Genomic DNA, 17,931 nt, shown 5'->3' on the forward strand with positions numbered 1-17,931 from the left:
AGAATCATATAACCGCTATCCATGTTTCATATATATTTAATAGTGACGCTAGCGAAGTCTATTTTTTTTGCCCTATAACCTGACTCATGTAATTTAGTATTCCTTTCGTCTTCTTTTTTAACGCCAAAATTTTCTAGGTATAAAGCGTCTTCTATCGATATTTGTACGCCCTGATCCAACCAAATATATTATCATTATTCTCATTATTCCTTTTTCCATTATCTATGGTATAAAATTCATTTTTTTATATTATATATTTTATTATTTTGTATCTTATATATTTTGTATTTGAAAAAAAAAAAAATTTGTTTAAATTACGATAGACTGGGTAGGTATCAGGTGTATCAGGTGTTTTGGTTTCTTTTGTTTATTATGTACTATATTGTTGAAATTTTAAACAATATATAATATAAAATAAAATTCCTATTTATGCTTAAATTGTATTACCTGTTACAAAAAAAATTACACCGTCCAATCAAAAATTTTATCATAATGGGTATAAATTAGACAAAAAAAAAACTCGCATCATTTCCCTTTCTCATTTTCTTCTTTTGAAGCCACGTAATAAAGGTTCTCGCCATCTATATTTTAAGAGAAATTACTTTATTAGTATTAATAAAATATTATTCCGCATAAAGTTTCACGTGAACTTAGTTATGACCTCTGTGTCGTCGTCTCCTGTGAGCTTTTCATTATTTTTTCAAAATTATTGTATATATTCTTATTAACCACTTTTTCTTATTGATACAACCTTTTTACTTTATTTTTTACTTTCCTAATAGAACGGTGCTAACAAACCTAACAAACCCTGGTTTTGTACAAACGAACGCCTACGCTGGGAGTTTTTTAGTAAAGGACAAAAGAGAACAATTCACTCACGCGCTAACGAGATTAACAAACTACAAGAAACACAAAGGCCAGAAGATTTAACAATGCAAGTACACCAACAGCTATTATGAAATAGGCTGAATATATAAAAAAAAGTTCTACTAGCTGATATAAACTTTTTTTACAGTGCGAGAAACAAAAAACCAATTAAAACAATGAAAACGAGACGTAGAATAACTAGAAAACAAAAAAATCGAAATACAAAAACCGAAGAAGAAAGCGAAACTAATACAATAAAAATGCAAATTGACAATGACGGACAATATGTCGAACTAGAAAACATTCAATTAGAGGAAGATCATATAATGGAAGGTGAATCACTTGAACCGGAACCTTCTTTGCATGACTCTCCGGAAGATGTTATGGACTCCCCTGGCTTGGAAGAAACCTCTAGAATATTGAAAGATGATAATAACTCCGAAGAAGAATTACAACACCCAGAAGAGAATAACGAGGTAGTTAAAAGTGAAGACGATAACGATATAGACGAAGGAGGAGGTAATTCAATTTAAATAAGATATTAATTTGTTTAAATATTTTATTAAGATTGTAAATATTGTAAATATTGTAAATTAAGGAACTGTTACCCGTAAATTTACACGGAGCACAAGAAGACCTAGAGTAATCATCACACCTAAAAAACAACAGACGCGAAAGTCTCAACGTAAATCAACAAGAGGGTCAACAAAGAGTTGGGAGTCAGAGTATGAGTTTAAAGGCCGAGATATTGTATTTGGTATGGTTATTTAGAATACTTCACGACGAAGCAAGTTTAGAATTGCTCTCTAACTCAAATTATTGCGATTTAATTTTATGCAGTTGATCCACTAGATGATAAAGCTGAATTTTGGTGGCCGGCAATGGTACAGATTAATGATTTTATATTTGGATTATATAAACCAATATTAAATTTTATATTTGGATTATATAAACCAATGTTATAATTTTTTTAAAAAAAAATAGATTGTCCCCAACGACGAAATTGATGAATCGATGGATGTTGATGGCAAACTTGAAGAAAATTTATTTGCAGGAAAATATCTTGTAAGATATTTTGAAGATATGACATAGTATGTATCAGATCTACACGTTATTTGCATTCTTATAAGAATTATTGCAATGCTGACTAATTATTAATGTGAAGCTCGGTGGTCGAATATAAAGGTCTGAAACATTTTATTCCGGATGCAGAACCCTTTCTTACATTTAAAAATAATTGCGACAAATTTTCGAATCACATTGGAGTTCGTAGGGCCATGACATGTAAAACGAAAGGAGAACCTAACAAAGCTTTTAAGTGGGATTATTGGAAAAGACCGTTGTGGGAGAGTCAAGAATCTGCCCCAGTTACAACCACAACGTCATCCACTAAGAGAACAAGAAGTACATCTAAAGGTGGATCAAAATCGGAAAAAAATAAGCCGTCAGTGCGTCGTAATAGCTCATCAACAAAGAGCAGATCGTCAATAAATAGTGGGAACCATAGTTCTCAAGAAGGCGTACCATCCGAAGAAGAGGACACTGTAAATAATTGTATAGCAAGTCCACCAACATTAGATCGTAGGCGAAAATCTGAGACGGAAAATATTGATTCTCAGGATTCTCATAATTCTCATAATTCTCAAGACTTTCAGGATTCTCAGAATTCTCAAGACTTTCAAGATTCCCAGTCTAATAGTGGCCCAACAAAAGATAATATAGAAATGGAAATTGTGGAAATTGTGGAGATTAATAAAAGTCCAAAAAGAAGACACAGCAGTCTAACAGATAAGTCTGATGAAGGAGAAGAGAGTTCTAATTTGAGAAGTCGGAAAATTAAGCGTGTTTCTGCGGGTGAATCAATGGACGAAGAACCTACGGTTCCTTCACCCTCATCACCTAATACAGAGTCTTCTAAGGTTGAAACATTGACAGAAAATCCTATGGAAATAAGAGAAATTGTAATTGAAACGTCGACAGAAAATAATAACGAACGAACTAAAATTGAAACGTTGATGAAAGAGAATTACGAACAAACTATAATTGAAACGTTAATGGAAAAGAACGACGATCTAACTATAATTGAAACATTGACAGAAAAAAACAACGAACCAATTATAATTGAAACGTCGACGGAAGACAACAACGAACCAATTATAATTGAAACATCGGCAGAAAGTAACAACGAACCGTCGATAGAAATGATGGAGGAAGACAATGTTCCAGCTTCAACGCCGTTGACATCACCTCCTTTGACTGTTGAAGAGTTGAGCGAATCCGCTCAAACAAACATATCCAGTTTTAAATTTGATGATCCTACATTGGATGCAGAAACAAAGGAAAAAATGTATGATGAAGCCGAGGAGAAACTCAGATCTTTAATGAAAGAATGGCGTGCTATTAATAGAAACCTTCGTAAGATAGAAAAAGATTTAATGTCTAAAAAAGCAAGAAAATCAAGAAACAATGAAGAGCTAGGGGATGTCGATATTGAAACTGACGATGAGGGAGACGTAGAACCGGTAGATTCAAGTGATATCGAAAATAATCATGAAGATGGCGAAGAACGTGAGGATGAAGAGGAAATCCAAGTAATTACCCGAAGTAAAAAAATAAATGAGGAATCTAAGGTGGTGTTGAAAAGCAAGCACATATTGAAAAAAATATAGTGGAATATGGACGTTGTTTTCAACGTTTTTTAATTTTTTTTGAGTACTTTTATTATATTAAAACTAGGTGTATTTCTTTAAATATTGTATATCAATTGTGAATGAGAATTTAATTCAAATATAGCTATATTATTATAATTTGTGAAAAGTGTTTTGCATTTCGGCTCGAATTTACAATTATAATAATTATAATATATATTCATAAAACGTAAACAATTCTTTTTATGTTGAGATTACATCTACAAAATTTAAATGTAGCAATCATTATTATTTAATAAACGGGAAAAAATATTGCAAATGAAATATAAGATCAATCGTGAGAACCATATGAAAGATTCTCTTAATTCACGACAATGTGATCATATTATCCGTAGTAATTAGTATAAAATTTCATGAACTGATGAACAGTATATAAATAACATTTGTTCTCGACTTCGCACTTGTACTTCACGTATTTATGTATTAATAATAAAATCCTCGATGATCTTCATGGATAGCGACCAATCTTTTCTGATTTTTTTGAGTTTCCGTTGTTTTCTCTAAAGACTGATTTCAAAATCAATCCTTAAATTATGTAAAAATGAAGTCCTGGTTGGTGAATCCTTTTATTCGTTCAAATAAAACAAAAAAACTAATTAAACTTACCTTCGCATCATCGATCCAACTTCCTAAACGAGAGTAAATTTGAAATATAATTCCCGTCTTTTCTTAATATTTCTGATCATGATATAGCGACACTGACACGTACATAACATAAATAATACATATGTTTAATGACTTTTCTTGTCGCCATTGCATTTTTTTGGCTCTTCTCTAGCAACTTCACTAAAGTTTTTTAAGTCTCCTCTAAGCAATTACGCAATTATCTCAGCCTCCATGGATTATATAGTCATTGCCGCTTGCTTATCCTTCTTTTTTCTTCCCTTATTTTCTATCTCGATCTCTCTCATCCTCTCCTTTCCCTTTCTCTTTCTCCAGATCCTAATCAATGTTGCTGCACCTCAACATTGGTGATCAGGTAGCAACAAGTTTTTTTAAGAGCTAGCTAAGTCAGCAACAATGTAATATATTACATAAGCCGTAAACCAAATCATTCATTTTTATTAATCTATTTCTTCGTCGAATGTTTTTTCAAAAGGCTCGAGTAAGCGATCATACTAAAAATATATCATTTTTAATTTTTTTGTTGATAAAATCCATTTGTTACGACCTAATTGACCTAATTTATCACCTAGACACCTCTTACAAGCGAAATTAAAACCTTTTTGTTAAGTTACTATAAAAGTTTACAAGATTAAATATTGAAAAAATATAAAACAAACAAGCGAAAAATAATGATCTCTTTCTATTATTGACAATATATATATATATATTATGTAATTCATGGGTCCTTTCGATTAAATCTCAACTCGATGAGCTTACAATTCAACCATTAGTAGCTATTACCATATTTTGGACGGTTCTTATGATATGTGAACGAATTTCACTCGTACTGCCAATACCAACGAATATATGCCAAATTGTATTACGTCTGTTTATTTGACAAGTCGACTGTACGCTTGAGTGCATTTTTTTTCGTGAATTTTTTTTTTTTGAGAGAACAGTAGTTTATTTTGTTAAACAATAAACTAACTTTGTATAAATTAACATTACTTTATATAAATTATAATTATAGAAATGTAATTGATCTAATTTTTATTGATTAAGAATTTTAAGAATTTTGAAAATAATTTCTATCAATATGCTTTTGTATGCAGTATATCGAAATCTAACCGTTGATTCTTTAATGAGGCTGGATTTGTATCATTTGATCGAATTACAATTTAAACGTGTAAATAAATTTCAACCAATCAAGTTCAAAATTTGAAGAAATTTGTATTTAAAGTTTGATAGGTTCTAAACTTTTGAGTATAACATGTTTAACAAATTATTTTGTTCTTTCATAACAGACTAAAAAAAAAAGAAACTTATTTCTTGAAAAATTCAAAGAACTTTATGGCATCTTTCATGGAAACATGCTTTCACGTTTATCAATGTGACAAGACTGGAAATAAATAAATGTTTATAATCTAATCTAAAAAAATACCAAGAGCACCGATGTATGAGTAACACGGGTCATCATGGTCCTGAAATGACATGTGTTATCAATAGTAACAGGTCTCTTACCTCGTTTTACTTATCTTTATCAATCATATAAAGACGTTCTCCTTTATGATTTTGCATTTGAGTTAGTATGAATGGTGACACGCTCTTTAATTCGTTGGCCTATGAACGGTTCTTAACCATAAACACAATAGGGATGAAATAAAGCACTTATGATTATGAACATACTGTTAGGTTAAATAAGTCACCAAGATTTACCGATGCGAATTTATAAAAAGATCACCAATACCGTTTATGTCGACACCGAGTGCTGAATGAAAATATGGAATACTTTCTTTAAGTTTTCAAGTAATTATTCAGCACTTTAAAGTTAATTTTCTTTGATAATTATATATATATATATTTTCCTATTTTAACCAATCAATTTCTTGCTGTTTACTTTTTTCTATTTTGTATAGAATTATTGTGTTTGTAATTTAAACTCTAAACCTTCCATCTCCCTCAAACAATCCCTGTATTTAAAGTTTAACTTCGTCCTCAGTTCTTCGATCAGATCCTAGTTTCGACATCGGATTTGCTATCTTCTCACTATCCGAATTAGAGAGCTCTTTCTAAACGGACCAAGAAAATTCCAAATCGGTGTTAGGTGAGTTCATGATCTACTTTCACATCAACATATAACTATTGTTTTTGCGAGTTATATATTTGCAAGTTTTGACGAAAAAACTTTACATGATTTAAAGAGAGAAAAAAAATATAAGGGGAGAAGGGAAGAATACAATAGCAACAAATTAGATTTTGTACTCTTTATGGCATATCATGATCAATTTAGTGATATATATATATATTTTTTATATTATTTCTCATCATGTAAAATTTGATATTTAAGGTCTATTATGCATGGATATTGATATCAGCAAAAATATAATAACTATCAGTAAAAAATTTATGCAAAAAAAAAATAATTTAATTTAATTTTTCTTGCATTGAATCTTATTTATGCATCATTAGGTTGCAAAGAAAATTCCGAGTATTTTTATTTAAAAAGATGAATAGCTAGGCGGACTGGAAATGATCCAATAGTTTTAACAATTGATTATCCAATCAATAATTTTTCATTTTTTTTCTGACGTATCGCCGGATTTCGTCACAATAAGCAACCAGACAAGAGTTAAAAAATCTGTCAAACTTTTTTAACAAATTAAATAAAATATATTGCACAAAACACATATTAACAAAGTTAATAAAATTTCCACGATTTATCACTTTCAAAATAACTGTGTTGGCATGTCGCTAAATTGTTAGTTCTAGGTGAAACAATTCATCTTAAAGGAGATAAAAGATTAGCTTGGGACGGGTGACTGAGTCTGGTTAAAGGCGCCCACTTGAAATGGGCTAATGCTTATCGCATTATCCCCTGTCCTTTGAAAGGTATATATTGACGAAAAAGACAAACTTGACGGCATTTCTATTGAAAAGATATCGAAAAAATATTAGACAGGACGATGGGAACCAATAGAGAAATTTAGAGATGAAGCTAATTTCCATCTGATTATGAACCTCCAGAAGGTCACGTTCATATCATCGTAGTCTCTCCCAGAAATTCGTGAGTTTACTGACTTGTTCCCATGCGGAAATCCCGGATGTAGAAGAATTTGTTTCCCTTGTTAGGAGAAAAGGCATTTTACATCCAAGCTTACAGTAAAAGAGGACCAATCATGGATAAGATCGATCTCTATATGATGAAAAATGATAGTGATTTTAATAATTTTTTGAAAGAATCGATGCAAAAGGATTTATGTTTCTCCGATAGTAACAGTTTAGAACATATTGTCACTTCGTTGGATTCTGATATTAATAAAAAATATCAAACTAGTTACTCATGTCTCGCAGCGATACAGATTTAACTCAGTGTCCCAAAATTTTCAAGTCACGTGACTTGCCGAGTCTCGGCCATGAAAATTTTATATAATACAACAATGACTGTAGGCAAGCTTGATTTGTCAGAAACATTTCAAAAATCTTTTTCATTCATACCAAGTCGTTGTCAAAAATTGTTTAATAACTATGGTATTTCCGTGTAGATTTGTGAAATGACGTACAGTACAAGAATAATTCAATTATATCTATTCCATAAAGTGCTATACTCCTATAGTTTTCCTTACAAAAAAGAATTGAAAAAAAATTTCTTTTAAAAAAGTTTCGAAGCAAACTTACCATTTCGCTTTCCGAAGTCGAATACCGAAAGACCTACACAAAAAAAAAATAAAGGAAAAGTTAGAAACCGTTTCCTCATAAAAAAAAATTAAAAACAACTTTTAAAAAAGTTTCGAAGCGTTAATTAAAAGTATGAGTAAATAATCTCTAGACATATTCAATCCATTTCAACCTTCATATATAATATCACAAATTCTCGTATACTCCCTATCGGTTCACTTCCTGTGGTCTTACTGAATCATGTTGCGATGAACTTCAAATAATTTGATTCGAGAATATGATGATAATAATGTCTTCTTTTAATATTTCTTTGTTGAATTCGCTAATAACGGCATTTTCTGAAGATAATTTCCTGGAAGATTTTTTTAATGTTAAATTTATGAATAAAAAGTACACAAATAAGCAGTAAATGATGCCTAAATGTTATATACATGTACCTCTTCGCTAACTATGGTTCAAAGCCAGGCAATTTATCGTGTCTTTAATTGTTAGAAAGTAATTAAAGCTTTTTTTTGTCAATTCTATTTCCTATGTTGCAGTACTAAGGAATTCATAGATTAAAAATAATTTAAAAAAAAAACTTTTCTCCGCCCAATAATGCTACGGCACATTACAAATTATTTTTTTTTTTAATAGTTATACACGTTATAAACTTACTATATCATGCAAGTTAAAATTAATGTCCTTCGATTGCGATTAAATATGATTTTTCAAATCGATCATAGACTACCAAAACTAATCAATTGACCGATTAAGAGATTTGAGAGCAATCAAACTAAAAAAAATGTGTTAAAAAAAAAATGAACGAACCTATAATATTAAATTAACATGCATACTTCATATATATTCAAAGGTCTGATGGAAATCCCCCTTTTTTTTACTGAAGACGTGAATATATATCGAAGAACAATCACGCCCATAATTCCCGACACATTTTCTGATGCTTTAACGATAAATCTGATGTAAATGATTAAGATTTTTTTGTTCTTGCTTTTTTTTCGGCCATGTTATTAGTAAAAGTCGTGTTCGTTATATTAATAGATAATTTTCTTGAAGCACTTGCAAAAAAGTACATGGACAATAAACCAAGAACTTTTATTTTTGTTCAGGGAATATAAATCTTTCTGAATATATCGTGGTTAATGATTATCAGATAGGCTTTTGGCGTGGAATTTTATGTCGTCGAAAGACTAAACAAGATTAGAAAGTGAAGAAGTGTCAAATTAATTTCAAATATTTCGTATCACTATTGAGTAAAGGCAATTAAGAATAGAGATATTGACTTTGGATCACATTTAGATGCATAATATTATAACGATTTTCAGTCTTGTTAATAAGACCGAAAATACGGCTTCAAATATCGACAGTTAGAAGTTCTAATATGTGTTTTTTGTCATGTTATTTATACTGATTTTTTCTTTTTATCTAGAATTAAACGTAAAAACAGAAATTAAAATGCTCTTACACTACTTCTGAAGTACTTGAATTAGATATAACTCGATAGACATAAGAAGTTCTTTTTTTTTTTTTATAACCTAAGATGATGAATCTTCTAGTAAGGACGTTCATAGACTAGAATTTTAGAGAAAAGTAAACTTAATTTTGATTGGTAATTTTAATTTCGTGAGTATACAACTAATTTATAAAATTTCTAATTATTTAGTATTTATTTAACGCATTGTACAGTAACTGGGAGTTTGAACGAATAGTAGATCTTTATTTATGATACAAAAAAAGATCATGAGGATGGAGTAACGTAGTATCATAAATTACTGTACTTATATGATGTAATATCCCAAATAATTGGTATTAATATTTACTTATTTGTAATCAACGCTAATTTATTGTAACTTTACAGTCGTCTAATTTTGTTCTTATACTTTTATACGATATAAATGGTATTAGTAATAAGCAATAAATACTTTTATGGTAACAAAGTACTTATGATGCAGCCAAATAGGATATTTATTACATAAATATTATTGATTATACTGTATCGGTATGATTAAATCATCTAAATATCTAATTTTATCATAATAAAATTTATTTTAAATTAATTTGATTTTAATAAATAGCTTATTGTATAGTATCTGTTAGGGGGGTGTAAGAATATTATTTGAGCGATGCAGTTCGGATAATACCTTATCCAATAACTAAATATATTTTTATTATTTTTAGCAAAATTTCTTGAAAAGGGAAAGAAAGTTTCACGATGAAACTTCTTTGTTTGAAATAATAGTATGTTTGATCATCCCAGCCCGAAATTGAACATGACTATTTATGGTTAGATTTATTTATTTGTCATACTATATATAGCGCATAGTTGCGTAATTGATTTGCGGAATTGAAAATCCGATAGAAAACTCTTAATAAAAAAGAAAGAAAAAAAAATAAGAAAAAAAAGAGACTAAAATTTTTTTTATTATGGCTGTCATTTTTAAAGAATTAGTTTATGCTGAAATTCATAAAGCGGAGGAATTAGCAGAACATAAAATTCAAGATGACAAAGAAAAACAATATGAATTTATTAAACAAACAATACTTGCCGATAAAGGTCTCACGAGTGGTGAAAAATCATTTGCAATAAAACTGGTAAATAAAAAAATCGATAAATATAAAGTTCGAGAAAATAAAGGAGAAAGAAGAATTTGTGAAATTTGTCAAGCAAAATGCCTAGCCACATTATATTGTGAATATTGCGTTCGAAATTATTTAAAAGCACAATTCTCAAACTGGACATCTGAAAATGATAATATCGATAATTTAATACGTGAATGTCAAATGGAAACACTTAAACCAGATAATATAGTAGAATGGATCCCATACGATGATTTAGAAAGTATTGATTATTTAACCGAAAATGGTGGTTCTAAAATTTATAAAGCACTTTGGGTTGATGGATATTATGATGAATGGGATTTTAAAGAAAACCAATTAAAAAGAATTGGAGGAAAACCGGACGTGGTACTTAAGAAATTAGAAAATGTTGAAAAAGCCAATAAAAATTGGATTGATGAGGTACTGTACATATTTATATTATTATTATTGTTATTTTTTTTTTAAAAAAAAATATTATATTTTCTTATAAATAAATTTGTGTTTCTTTTAGGCAAAATCTTACTTAAATATAAGTAGTAATTATGGAGAGATATTAACATGTTATGGTTTAACAAAAGATCCATCAGATGGAAATTATATGCTCGTAATGAATAAATCGCACTTGAATTTAAGAGAATATTTAAAACATAAGCATAACGAGATTACGTGGAGAGAAAGGATTCAAATTACTGATAATATTATATATGCTCTTTCTAGAATTCATAAGGAGGGATCAATTCATAAGAATTTACATTCAGGAAATATATTGTTTAATCTAACTAGCCAACTATTTTATATCAGTGATTTTGGATTTCGCGGACCAGCTGATAGACCATCAAATAGTATATATGGAAATCTTCCTTATTTAGCACCCGAAATTATTGCCGGTAAAGAAGTTACTTTTGCATCTGATATTTATAGTATTGGTATTCTTATGTGGGAAATTTCATCTGGAAAACCACCTTTCATTTATCATGAAGACGATCATTTCCTTGCCATAAATATAATTAATGGGATAAGACCAAAAATTGAATCGGGAATCCCTTTAGAATACAAAAAATTAATGATGCAATGTTGGGATGCTGATCCAAGAAGGCGGCCTAATCTTGGAGAACTTATTAATAAAATCTTTGAAATGAGAAAACATTGTCGAAATATATCAAACGATTCAAATAGTAATAAGAAGAATAAAAGCATGATTAAAAAATTTATTAGAAAACTTAAAGTTTTTCAACCAAAAACAAATAATATATTAGAAATAAGCGAGACAAGCAATTTGGATGAAACTAATTATAAATTATTTACAAGTAAAGTTTATGCATTTGAGAATTTTTCTGAACCAAGAAATGGAACGGAAGGTATGTATTGAATGTATTATTGAGTTATATATAAACTTTATTTTTATATTTAAATTAAATATTTAAATTATTATTTCGTTTAAATAAAATAGAGGAACAAGAAGGTATGCTATTTAATTTAATCTTAGTATTTTTTTTTTTACTTGAAGAAAAATGATTAATATTTTTTTAATATATTAATTTAAAGAATTTCATAATCAACCTTATAATTTCAGCATTTCTAATAACGGTAGGTATTAATTAAAATTTTTTATGATTATACAATTGGAATTTTTATAATTAATTAATTATTTTTAGTCGATGATGATATTTTAAATATGATGCAATCAAGTAGTATCTTTAAAGGTAATAGTGTTGTTAATTAAAATGATTTTGTTGTTCGATAATAATTTAAATTAATTGTTTTAATTAATTTAGGTAGTAAAAAAAAATTATCTAAGGTACCACAAATAAATTCAAATAAAGGTAAGTCAACCAGGATTATTCGTTTGCTATTTTCAATATCCTTCTTATTTTGGCGTTTTTTTTTAGATTTTCAAGTGGACTACTATAGAAGAAAAACAATACAACAAACAAAGAACGTAGATATTGAAGGTATGAAAATGATTATATAGTATTTATAATATTTGTGGTTAATATTCTAATCGAGTTTTTATATTCATAGACGAACATGAGATATATAATGATCCAAACCTTCATTCTGAGGATCAAGATGAATTAGAAATTCCTTGGATTGTATGATGTTAATGATTATTGATTTTTGTATTAGTGATCTTATCGTATTTTGGAATTATTTAGAGTAGCGATAAATTTTGCAAGTTACTTAGTAAATAGTAAATAAAGGTAATTTGCCGATATTCAATATAATAAAATCTCGATATAAAAAGTAAAATTTTACTTCCCCACGCACTATATGAAAAAATACATAAATATCGATATAATTTTATTATCGTATGGATCACGAAATATTGTTATATTAAAGTTTGACTTAATAAATTTATATCCATTTATTATTTATCTAATTTCTTTTTGGATAAAACAATAAATATTGGAGTGGTTTAATTTTGGGATTTGGGAACATTTATTTATTTTAACAAAAAAAACCAATCAGCTCTAAAACTCATCCGTGATAGTTAATATTGTGATTTGACACATTAATTTTAATTATTTTAATATCAAACTGACCTATGTTATTACAATATATAATAATAAATGTGATCATAATTTTAGCTGTAACGACAAGAATAGATTAAAAAAAAAAAAAATTTTTTTTATAACTAATTAGATTTATCACGAGCCCCAACTTTTTGGATTCTACGCATACATTGTAAAAGTTATTCATAATTACATGAGTTCATATCTTTCGATCGTGAGGTCGTTTTTATTGCGTAATTAGCGTCGGAGACGTGTTGATCGACGACGGTAACGACAAAATATCCTTTAATATGGTGGCACTTCCTTCTTGACAACATAATCTACACTGCGGTTGATCTCCCATTTGTTAATCTCACATGTTGCATATTTGTGTAATGCACTCGACCATAAAAAAGGAATCTTGTTTCCATTTAGAATGCTTATACTTTTTTTTTCTTTTTATGAGAAAAAAAATAGTATGCCTTTGTTTTCCTTGCCTACAGAATGTTTTAGTAATGTACTCTCTTTTCTTGATAGCCAATGTTTGTATAATAGTTTATTTGTCAACAAATATTGGTGTAGCCTTTCTATTCCTATACTTTGGAAGGATCCTTTTGAGTCCATATGTATGAGACCTAAATTAATAAATACATTGCTCTCTTGTCTAAATGAAGAAGAAATTTCATCATTAATTCCTTATGCTATAAATGTTCCAAATAATCAATCTCCTTTATTCGAATATGGAAAATATATAAGAAAAATTCGTCAGACTTTTGTTGAACAAGATATTATATATTGGCTTAGTATTAGATATTATCCTCAAGATAATAGAGTTCAAAAGTTAATAGATGTTATATATCATATGATTATGAGACAAGGGTCTAACTTACAAGAATTTAATATAAAATTGTATCAAATTGATTATATTGATTTACCAAAATTTTCAATTTTTACGACTTTTAGACCCGGAATTACGAATTTACGTTCTTTAAAAATGGAAAAAATGGAAAAAATGGACGTTAATTTAAAATATCAAGATGATTTGATTTGTCAAAATGCCATTGAATTTTTAACCATGGTACCTAAATTCTGTAATAAAATTATTGATTGTGAAATATCTGTTGATAATTTGAATGAAATTTTTATCAATCCATTCTTGAATATTATCAGATCACAACCTTTAGAGAGAATTTTAATTTATATTTCTAGATTATCTAATTTAGGGGAAAATACTCAAAAGATCTTGAATTCTTTGGAATTTCGATCGGATACTTTGAGGGAATTATCATTTGAACATTTAAACTTTCAAAGAATTGATTTATCATTTATGACAGATTTAGAATTTATAGAAAAGATTAAATTTATACATTGTAAAGGTTTTATATCGGAACATTGTGAGGCTTTATCAAAGAAGAAATTTCAATTTAAAGAATTAAAATTTTGGCATGATGGCTTTTATAATATTTATGATATGAGATATGATAAGTATAGTATTGAATTAAATATAGTAAAATCAATAATTGGATGTTTTTGTGGTGAATCATTACTCAAGTTATCGTTGAATGTTATTACTATGGATATAATCAACGGGATAAAAGAATATTGTCCAAATATTTTCTTTTTACATATTTTAATCGTCTCACCAGAACCATTTCGTGATCCAATAATCCCACTTATTTGCGATTTATCTTCTTTAAAAATCTTACATATTCAAACTAAATCTTTTATTTTTGATAGTGGTACTTTGGCTAAAGTTTTGGGAGATTTTCTGACGTCTGTTGAGTATTTATTCTTCGATTTTTTTATCGATTTATTATCATTTCAATATTTTACTAAAAATTGTAAGGCTAATTTAAAGAAATGGATTGTTATTCCAAATGATAATTCTTTGAGAAAGGATTATTTATCATGTGTTAATAATTATCAGAAGGTTCACAATTCTTTAAAGGTATTGGGAATTAACAAACTTCTTACGTTTGGTTGGACAAATGAAGAAATTGAAATTGTGGATTTATTAAAAAATCAAGGTGTTGAAGTTGTTGCGTCGGAAGAGTTGAAATTTTTATTTGATTTTTGATTGGGTTAGAAATTATGGGAATTTTTTTGTATGTGTTTAACGGAAGTTATTAATTTGTATTAATTGGCGAATAAAATTTTAAAATTTAACTAACTTCTCGATAATAAATTATAGATAGACAATGTCAAGTTTATTACGTTAATTAATTAGTTTAATTCACTTATTTTTTTTTTATATAAGCTTAACAATATATACTGTAATTGTGTATATTTGAAATATTTTATTATTTTGTTAAATAAACTTTTTAGTCTTTAGTTCGGTTTTGGTAGAAATAGATTAATATACTTTCGAAATGATTTATTTTTATTGAATTTTTTTTTTTATTAATAACGATTTTTTAAAAGATTTATAAATATCTAGAATACAGTAATTAACATGTCTTTACGAGAAGAAAAAAATATATATATTTGATTTTATTATTAATTTTCGATTACAATTATTTAAACCATGAAAAATTTCTTTTATTGCTCTCATTATACCGAATGGATCTTTTAGTTCCTGTTAACACTATAATAACAATTTTTGCTAATTAATCTTTTATTGGCGTATTTAACAATCAGCCATGGACCGTTGACAATTTTTCCTTTTTGGATAATTCCGGGTGGCAGGCGTTACCTTTTTTGGACATTTACCGAAATTATTATAATTCCGGCCCTGAAAAAATGTGTGCTGACAGTAAAATTTTTTTGGCCTCCGCCTTTGATCCTAACCTAAAAAATTCTAACTATCAATTTCTTACTGTATATGATACTGACATACTGTATATTCGCTAGTAAATATTTAAATAATCAATGATTTATGCAAGGCTCATTTAATAAATATTAAATCTATTAATGATTCATTTACCTGTTTATTATGGTGCTTATTACAAATTCTGCATTACTGCGTAAATGTTTACGTTACAAATTTACCTATTCTAATTTGCACGAGAATTTTATTACAATTTAGATTTGATTTTTACCTATATAGAATTAGTATAAATGAATCGTGCGGCTTCAAAATTTAAAAGTATATACGTAATAAATGATGACAGATTTTATGTAAACAAATTGAAACAATCCATCTGTAACTTTGCTTTGTTTTGGTTAATTACATCATCAATTATTATAAACATAAGCCGCGCGTAATGAGGCAAAGCACTACTGAGGCTTTTAGGCTTCTTCCGTAAGATCAACACAATGAGAATGAATATACAGTACATATTGTATGTACGGGATGTTTTTAACCTAAGGTTGAAGTTGGGCTATGCATCTAAGCATTTTTTTTTAGTCTCTTTTAATTTTATATAAATTAGTAACTGATAAGCTTACTTTCCCAAGTTTTTCATTTTTATCTTTACTGAAATTTTTGCATTTTTTCCAAACCTACTTACGTCATATATGTCATATAATTATGGATATATGCATAATAATTACCTGATATAAATATATATATATATTCAACAAATTTATATAGGGACTTAGTATATTTTGTCAATAATAATACAGAAGATGCAGAGAAACAATTAATATTTATTCCATTTCTAATTAACATATAATATAACTATGAAAACACTATTACATTTTTGAATATAGAATTGAAGATATATTATAAATGATTTTTTTTCAATTTTACATTTAAATTTACGAAACATATATTTTAGTAATTAATATAATTGATTAATAATTTAAATACAGTACACAAAACTATTGATTCTTTATAATTAAATACATAATATACTAGTAGCATAGAATTCAAACTTATAAAAACGCCAAAAAGTCTTGAAAAACAAGTAGCTTAAATTATTAGCTAATAATACAGACTTAAACAATGACATCATATTTTATAAAGACACACAAATTAGAAGTTGCAACTATTAACATTGAATATATACCTGAATTTGCCACCTTACCTAGCACATGTTTTAAGTTCCTTTATTCACAGTTTTATGATAAAATAAAATGAGAGAAAAATATAGAAACATTATTCCAACCCTCAAAATTATTCTACTGATAATGTGGCTATGAAGCATGTTGGCGGTAAATCTCTCTAAATTAAAATATATTTGGTAATTCCTCGATACACTAGTAGAATTTGTAAGAGAAGCTTTCAAAGTTTCATGGAATGGTAAGGATCTATCTGCTATCATAAATTTAGACAGTATGACAAAAGATATAATCATTCTTATAGTATGATGAGTTCTCGTTCATATAATTAAAACTCTTTATTCATATATACTAACACACAAGTGGATTCTTCCTTCTTAAACGACCTACCAAGGAAGTGTTATGCTTGTACATCCTGTCAAAAATTTACACCAGCCAGCAATAAATTCAATATTAAGTACATTTATGGAATATGGGTCAATCACGTTTTACACATTTAATAAAATGAACTTGCAAATACAAATAAAAAAATTTTTAATTATGTCAGAACACATATATGAGATCAGTTGAGTTCCTGCAACTTTGGTTGCAAGAAAAGGGAGAGTATCAGGAACTCCAAATCACACTGACGCACATAGTGCTAGAATCTTCTGAAAGTTTAGAATTGATAGAACTGGAAATGATTTTAAATGTTGATAAATGACAAGAGGAATTTGAGAAGTGTTAATGGGATCAGTAATGACACCAATCCATCAAAGATTCAGAAGGCTAGGGATTTTCTGACACTGAAAAATGGTGTACTATCGTCGGGTCATACAAATTCTTCATGGATCATGTCTCCTCTTAATAAATTGTTGAAGAAAGGACAAACTTGACATTTGGTCATTGAGTTATGCTACAACGATTTTATAGTAGTAAATTAGGAGAAATTCATTAATCTGATGTAACATTCCTTTATACCTCAGAAAAGTTATCCAGAGCACCTGTCAAATCTGCATGCACAAATGAACTTCTATTATAAATAATATGAGAGACCTACAAAA

At 28.2% G+C, this 17,931-nt stretch overlaps 3 protein-coding genes across 3 annotated transcripts; all 3 read left to right on the forward strand.

Moving 5' to 3' along the window:
• Positions 1 to 553: 553 nt before the first annotated feature.
• OCT59_004872 (uncharacterized protein) lies at positions 554 to 2,297 on the forward strand. The gene is made up of 7 exons (XM_025333042.2): positions 554 to 680; positions 783 to 934; positions 1,016 to 1,386; positions 1,466 to 1,624; positions 1,708 to 1,751; positions 1,852 to 1,958; positions 2,053 to 2,297. Coding segments are annotated over exons 1-7 (858 nt in total). The 5' UTR covers positions 554 to 656; the 3' UTR covers positions 2,054 to 2,297.
• Positions 2,298 to 10,197: 7,900 nt separating this feature from the next.
• On the forward strand, positions 10,198 to 12,553 carry OCT59_004873 (uncharacterized protein; the record flags this gene model as incomplete). The annotated part of the gene is made up of 8 exons (XM_025333040.2): positions 10,198 to 10,874; positions 10,966 to 11,812; positions 11,905 to 11,916; positions 12,000 to 12,041; positions 12,110 to 12,157; positions 12,230 to 12,277; positions 12,344 to 12,406; positions 12,477 to 12,553. The coding sequence occupies exons 1-8, from the start codon at positions 10,281 to 10,283 to the stop codon at positions 12,551 to 12,553; spliced, it is 1,731 nt and encodes a 576-aa protein (XP_025187815.1). The 5' UTR covers positions 10,198 to 10,280.
• An 871-nt stretch (positions 12,554 to 13,424) lies between these two features.
• On the forward strand, positions 13,425 to 15,023 carry OCT59_004874 (uncharacterized protein; the record flags this gene model as incomplete). Its single annotated transcript, XM_025313238.2, has 1 exon — positions 13,425 to 15,023. The coding sequence occupies one exon, from the start codon at positions 13,425 to 13,427 to the stop codon at positions 15,021 to 15,023; it is 1,599 nt and encodes a 532-aa protein (XP_025187814.2).
• Positions 15,024 to 17,931: the final 2,908 nt, after the last annotated feature.

Source organism: Rhizophagus irregularis, chromosome 13 (genome assembly GCF_026210795.1).
Source record: "Rhizophagus irregularis chromosome 13, complete sequence".
Taxonomy (NCBI): domain Eukaryota; kingdom Fungi; phylum Glomeromycota; class Glomeromycetes; order Glomerales; family Glomeraceae; genus Rhizophagus; species Rhizophagus irregularis.

Bases quoted from the DNA above. Each gene is read 5' to 3' on its own strand.
- OCT59_004872 (XM_025333042.2), top strand. From the start codon at position 657: ATGACCTCTGTGTCGTCGTCTCCT. The intron at 1,387-1,465 runs GTAATTCAATTT...TTGTAAATTAAG, and splicing joins CGATATAGACGAAGGAGGAG to GAACTGTTACCCGTAAATTT. The intron at 1,752-1,851 runs GTACAGATTAAT...AAAAAAAAATAG, and splicing joins AATTTTGGTGGCCGGCAATG to ATTGTCCCCAACGACGAAAT.